This window comes from Carlito syrichta, unplaced genomic scaffold, assembly GCF_000164805.1.
Source record: "Carlito syrichta isolate Samal-C Ts95f unplaced genomic scaffold, Tarsius_syrichta-2.0.1 Scaffold315142, whole genome shotgun sequence".
Taxonomy (NCBI): domain Eukaryota; kingdom Metazoa; phylum Chordata; class Mammalia; order Primates; family Tarsiidae; genus Carlito; species Carlito syrichta.
This window is the reverse complement of record NW_007259238.1, coordinates 1,351,545-1,357,939: the sequence shown is the minus strand read 5'-3', so window position 1 is coordinate 1,357,939 and position 6,395 is coordinate 1,351,545. Positions and strand designations below refer to the sequence as shown.

Below are 6,395 nucleotides of genomic sequence, written 5' to 3'. Positions count from 1 at the left end.
AGAGCCCAGCAGGTCGAGGCTGCAGTGGCCGGGAGTGGCCACTGCACTCCAGTCTGGGCAACAGAGTGAGACTCCAACTCAAAAAAAAAAAAAAGAAAAATTTTTTTAAAGTGAGCATGAAAGAAGACAGGCTGTGAGCTGCTGAGGGAGTTGGTGCCTCAGGAGGAAGGGATGTTGGGACACCTCATGGCAGACATAAGACTAACCAGCCTTGAAAAGATAGGAGTGAAGGAGAGGGGGCACATGCTGAGCAGATCTGTGGAGAGCGAATATGCAGTCACAGGCAGAAGGCACCATACCTCAAACGGTGCAGTGACAAGTTCCTGTCCCCAGAGTGCAAGGAACGTGGCCCTGGAGGCCTACCTCATCAAGCCGCACAGCTATGTGGGTCTGACCTGCACAGCCTTCCAGAGGAGGGAGATCGGGGTACCAAGTGCACAGCTGGGTGGCCCTGGCCACAGCCCCCCGTCTGAGCCCGAGCCCTTGGCTGACCAGCAGCTCCGCTTCCGCTGCACCACCGGGAGGCCCAACATTTCTCTGTCTTCCTTCCATATCAAGGTGGGCACTGGGGGAGAACAGTAGGGAACGGGAGATAAGGGTGCCTGGTGGTGGGGGTGGGTGGAGTGGAAGAAGGGAGAGGTGGAGGGAGGGGCTGGAAGACATCTGAGCCCTGGGGGTCCTGGTGTCTCTGAGGAGCTGCTGTATCCCCCCAGAACAGCGTGGCCCTGGCCTCCATCCAGCTGCCTCCCAGTCTGTTCTCATCCCTTCCGGCTGCCCTGGCTCCTCCAGGCCCCCCAGACTGCACCCTGCAACTGCTCGTCTTCCGAAACGGCCGCCTCTTCCGCAGCCATGGCAACGCATCCCGTCCTGGAGGCACTGGGCCCAGCAAGAGGCGAGGCGTGGCCACCCCTGTCATCTTTGCAGGAACTAGTAAGAAGCTCCCCTCACTGCCTGGGAGGCCTACGTGTCTGTCCTATGCCCCTGCCCTTGCTCACAGCCCCCCAGGGCCCCAGTGGAGGTGGCAGAGGATGGTGAGTCCCTCACCATTTCCCAAGAGGGGGGCAGAGGTACCCTATAAAGCAAGGAAAAGGAGAAAAGGCTCAGGTAGACACTGGATTTTATATCCCAGACTTTTCAAATTTCAAGAGGGCCATAAACACGAACCTTCAAGCCTTTCAACACACTTCACACGCGCACACACACACATACACACACACACACACACACACACACACACAGCTACACAATCGAGGCAGGCACGCAATGCTGAATGGGCTTCTGGGAACTCAGTGCTCTGTGGGTGCTGGAAGGAATAAAAACGTCTAGGCCATGGTCCCCACCCCCTCAGAGGCCACTGTCTCACTGGGCAACAGAAGGGTGAGCTGACCTCCCAGGGCACCTTTGGGAGGGGTCCAGGAGGCTTTGCACAGACTGCCCAGGTGAGAAGCCTTCTAGAAAGACAAGATAACTCAGGCCATTGAAGACTGAGGTGGGACTGACACGGATGGGCCTTGAAGGATGACCAGGATTTCCAGAGACCCCTGGGAAGGTGGAGACCAGGGTGGGAGGAGGAACAGTGTAAGCAGAGGTGTGGCAGGTGAGAGACTCTGTGTGTCAGACTCACCACTCAGCTGGGCCTGGCCTGGGAATGAGATGGCTCACCCACTGGCCTTCTCACTGTGCCCCGTCACCACCTAACACATGCAGACCTTCTCCCAGATCAGTCACCCACACCTGCCTTTTTTTTTTGTAATTCTGCTGTGTCTCCCATATACAAACTGACACCAGCCCAGTCTGGCCCTGTCCCCGGCCGTCATAGCCTCCCCTTGGACTTCTGTTTGCCAGGTCTCTCTACCTTCAGTTCATCTCACACACTGTCACCAGATTCACCTTCTGAAGTGTCACTTTGCACACCAGAGAGCCCCTCAGTGCTTGCTGTCATCAGAATATCTGCATTCCTCCATGTGCCATCCAGGGCCACGCAACGTGTCTCTACCTTCTTCACACAGCCAGGGGCTTCGCTGCCCTATCCATTCCCTTCCTGTTCTAGCATAGACGCTCACGTGCTGACCAGGGATACTTACTGAGGCCTGATGTGTGCCAGACCATGCCAGGGCTGGGACCCAGCTGGGCACAGACGGCTGTGACCTTGTCCTTAAGGAGGACACGCTCCAGCAGGGAGGACAGGCAATGAACAAGTCATTGTATGCGAGCCACTGCACGAGATGTCTTGGAGTAAGCAGCACAAGGGACTTAGGCACCAAGGACAGTCCAACCTAGTCAGGGGCCAGGGAAGCCTTTCCCAAAAGCCACCAAGACTTGAAGGACAAGTAAGAGTTGCCCGAGGGAAAGCACAAGCTTCTCATGAACATTCGTGTGGGCTGTGGGCATGCGTGGGCAGAGGCGCGTGGTGGAGGGTCTGGGCAGTCCGGGGCCCAGCACATTCCCTCTGCTGAGTTCTTCTCTCGCTGGATGCCTCCTCCTCATCTTCCCTGTAGCCCGCCTCTGACTCCTCCCCTCATGTGGCTGCTGCCCCCTCATCTCAGCTTCTGCGTTCTTGTCCTTGAGCCCCCAGCCTCGTCCTTTCCCTGGAGCACCACTCACTCACTACTCACTTGGCCTAGGCGGGCCATCTCCCAGGGCTCACATTCTCCCTCATCCTTCGTGCTTATCCCTTTCCCATCTCCCCGGTTAGACTGAGGCCCTACTTGGCATCTAACTGTACCCCATGCCTGGCACAGTGCCCTGCCCACGCTCTCACTGTGGCTGCTGCTTAGTCCCACTGAGCCAGTCCCATGATGGTCCTGTATGCATCTGTGTGGATGTCCCTCTCCCCCCCAGGTGGCTGTGTCGTGGGAAACCTGACTGAGCCAGTGGCCGTTTCGCTGCGGCACTGGGCTGAGGGGTCCGAACCTGTGGCTGCTTGGTGGAGCCAGGAGGGGCCCGGGGGACCTGGGGGCTGGAACTCGGAAGGCTGCCAGCTCCGCTCCAGCCAGCCCAACGTCAGCTCCCTGCACTGCCAGCACTTGGGCAACGTGGCCGTGCTCATGGTGGGTATCCAGGGCACTGAGAGGTGGGAGAACAGGAGCAGGGAGGTGTGGAGGGTGAGGGCAGTATATGAGAAACACTGAAAAGACAGCAGCCTTGTCAGGCCTCATGACAGACAGAACTCATGGAGAAATGGCCCTCTGGTCCCTCCCACACCTCGCTATCTTTCAGGAGACAGGGAGGTCCTGCCTCCACACCTACATCCAGATAGATGGATCTGGAAATCCCCAGCCTGACCTGCACTTTCTGAGATCAGATTCCTTTTTTGGGGGGGGGGGTCCAGAGTCTCACTCTGTCACCCATACTGAAGTGCAATGGCACAATTATGGCTCACTGCAGCCTCGACTTCCTAGGCTCAGGCGATCCTTTTGCCTCAGCCTCTGGAGTAGCTGGGACTGCAAGTGTGTGCCACCATGCCCAGCTTATTTTTTATTTTTTATTTCTGTAAAGACAAAGTCTCGCTATGCTGCCCAGGCGGGTCTCAAACTCCTGGGCTCAGGCAATCCTCCTAACTTGGCCTCCTCACTCTACTTAGCTGAGACCAGATTCTTAAAGTGTAAAAAAGTAATCTGGGAACATTTCTCCTCTTGCCAGTCATTCTCCTCACCCCCAGCTGTCCATCTTCCTCCTCATTGCCTTCTGTACCCTGCTCTCTCAGACACTGAGCAAGCATGAACTGCATCATAGGCAGAACCCTCTCCCTCTTCCCTCTTCTTTGTTTCAGGCTGGGGATGGGAAAAATCCCCAGGAAGGCAGGACAGTAGGAGAGGACAGGCAGGCACTAACTCGCTCCCCGAGGCTGTCTTTCTAAGAGTGGTCATCCCGATACCCACGTGCCTGCCTGCCTGATTGCTCTAAGCACCAAGCTCAGGACCAAGGCCGCCAGGGCCTGGGAAGGGAACGCTGGTGGGGGACGGCATGGTGTCCACATTGCTTACTTCCACCTTCCTGCCCTTTCCCAGGAGCTGAGTGCCTTCCCCCGGGAGGTGGGGGGCTCGGGGGCAGGGCTGCACCCCGTCGTGTATCCCTGCACAGCCCTGCTGCTGCTCTGCCTCTTCTCCACCATCATCACCTACATCCTTAACCACAGGTGGGAGCTCCTGCCGGAAGGGGGGGCAGGGCAGGGGGGAGGGACGCAGTAAGGACCGGCCAGTGTTTCTTTCTCAGGTGGCTCCCCATAACTCTCCCCAGCTTGTGCTCATTTGAAGGTTCTGGGGCTGGAGATACATTTGGAGGGCTAAGGACTCCCTGCCCTGTGGCCTCCGTGACATTCACACACATATCTGCCTCCCGCCCCTTTGGCTCCCCAGTGGCCCTGAGACCCCATGGGCCTGACCTGGGTGGGGGCCCATTCATTAAAGACTGTTTCTGGGACAGCTCCATCCATGTGTCCCGGAAGGGCTGGCACATGCTGCTGAACCTGTGCTTCCACATGGCCATGACCTCCGCCGTCTTCGCAGGGGGTATCACACTCACCAACTACCAGATGGTCTGCCAGGCGGTAAGCAGAAAAGGGACTGGGGTAGGAGGGGACAAGGTTTGTGATGGCAGCCTAAGCACACAGTAGGGAGAAGCACTGGAAGAGGCTTGTGTAGGAGGCCCCGGCTCCACTGTTCTCTTTGCCAGGCGCGGGAGGCAGGGGTGGGGGCATGGAGAGTTAGAGGGGGCGGTAAGAACCAGACCAGAGAAAATGGGAGGTAGCTTCAGAGTGGAGACGAGGTTCCTGCGTGAGGGAGAGGTCAGGGGTCAACCAGAAAGCAAGAACAGGGTCAGAAGCTTGGCAAGTGGAGTGGGCTGGGTACAGCGACAGAGCCACGGGGTTGGGAGCTGGAAGCCTGGGAACAGGGGAGAATGATGTGGGCCTGAGGCTCTGGGAGACCCAGTCGTGGCACCCAGGTACCCCAGCCTCCCTGCCTTGACCCCGCAGGTGGGCATCACTCTGCACTACTCTTCATTGTCCACACTGCTCTGGATGGGCGTGAAGGCCCGAATCCTCCACAAGGAGCTCACCTGGAGGGCGCCCCCTCCACATGAAGGGGACCCTGCCCCGCCTGCTCCTCGTCCCATGCTGCGGTACCGCTTTCAACTTTCAGCTTTGCAGTGGGGGAGGACTGCGAGGCGCGTGTAGGAACCCTCCCAGGGTGGGTGCGGGTTCCAGATCACTCTCCAAAGTCAGAAGAGGCCAGGCCCTAGACGCAGCCAGGTCACACAAGACCATGGAGTTGGGTGCATCTTGTGGGCTTTTCAAGCATGACAAGCCCAGGGAAGGAGGTGACTCCAGAGGTCACTGGGCAGGGATCCTGGGAACCTGAGTGGCACTCCTGACTTCTGCACTGTGTAGGTGAGAGAGACCGACTCTGGCCTCTGTCCTTAGAACAGTGTTGTCTCTGCAGGGGTCTTGTATCCCCATCCAAAAAAAACCAAACAAACACCTGACAATTTAAAGGGGAAGAAGGATGGGACAGAGATTCCCAGGTAAGGGTTCCAAGCACCTGGTTCTTCCCTTGCCCTTCCCATCTCTCTGACCCCCAAACCGTGCTCCCTTCCAGGTTCTATTTGATCGCTGGCGGGATCCCACTTATCATCTGTGGCATCACAGCTGCTGTCAACATCCACAACTACCGGGACCACAGCCCCTAGTGAGCGCCCTCCCTCCTACCCCAAACCTACCCCCTTGGCACCGATGCCATCTGCTCCACTGCCAGGTCCATCCAAGCCATGGTCCCCGCCCCCGCCCTGCATGTTGCTCAAGCCAGGCTTTGCCGCTCTGCTCACTGTATCCAGTTGCTCTGACCACCGGTCATGGGCCCCTCAGGCGCCCCTCCTCATCGCCACCTCTGTCTCGTCTTAGCTGCTGGTTGGTGTGGCGTCCGAGCCTGGGCGCCTTCTACATCCCGGTGGCCTTGATTCTGCTCATCACCTGGATCTACTTCCTGAGCGCAGGGATGCGTTTACGGGGTCCTCTGGCACGAAACCCAAAGGCGGGCAACAGCAGGGCCTCCCTGGAGCACGGGGAGGAGCTGAGGGCTTCCGCCAGGTTCCGGAGCAGCGGCCCCCTCCTGAATGACGCAGGTTCCCTTCTGGCTACCGGGAGCGCGGGGGTGGGGACGCCCGGGTTCCCGGAGGACGGCGACAGCCTCTATTCCCCGGGAGCCCGGCTGGGGGCGCTGGTGACCACGCATTTCCTGTACCTAGCCATGTGGGCCTGCGGGGCTCTGGCCGTGTCCCAGCGCTGGCTGCCGCGGGTGGTGTGCAGCTGCCTGTACGGCGTGGCGGCCTCCGCCCTGGGCCTCTTCGTCTTCTCTCACCACTGTGCCCGGAGGAGGGACGTGAGGGCCTCCTGGCGC

At 58.8% G+C, this 6,395-nt stretch overlaps 1 protein-coding gene across 1 annotated transcript in view; it reads left to right on the top strand.

Moving 5' to 3' along the window:
* The window catches only part of ADGRA2 (adhesion G protein-coupled receptor A2), a gene marked incomplete at its 5' end in the record, with an annotated part of 23,898 nt that overhangs the window by 16,760 nt on the left and 743 nt on the right, over nucleotides 1-6,395 (top strand). Inside the window, 8 exons of the mRNA XM_008072383.1 lie at nucleotides 334-558; nucleotides 714-930; nucleotides 2,842-3,050; nucleotides 4,011-4,138; nucleotides 4,426-4,549; nucleotides 4,976-5,121; nucleotides 5,598-5,687; nucleotides 5,900-6,391. Of these exons, the coding sequence (XP_008070574.1) occupies nucleotides 334-558; nucleotides 714-930; nucleotides 2,842-3,050; nucleotides 4,011-4,138; nucleotides 4,426-4,549; nucleotides 4,976-5,121; nucleotides 5,598-5,687; nucleotides 5,900-6,391 (1,631 nt within the window). The remainder of the gene's footprint in view (nucleotides 1-333; nucleotides 559-713; nucleotides 931-2,841; nucleotides 3,051-4,010; nucleotides 4,139-4,425; nucleotides 4,550-4,975; nucleotides 5,122-5,597; nucleotides 5,688-5,899; nucleotides 6,392-6,395) is intronic.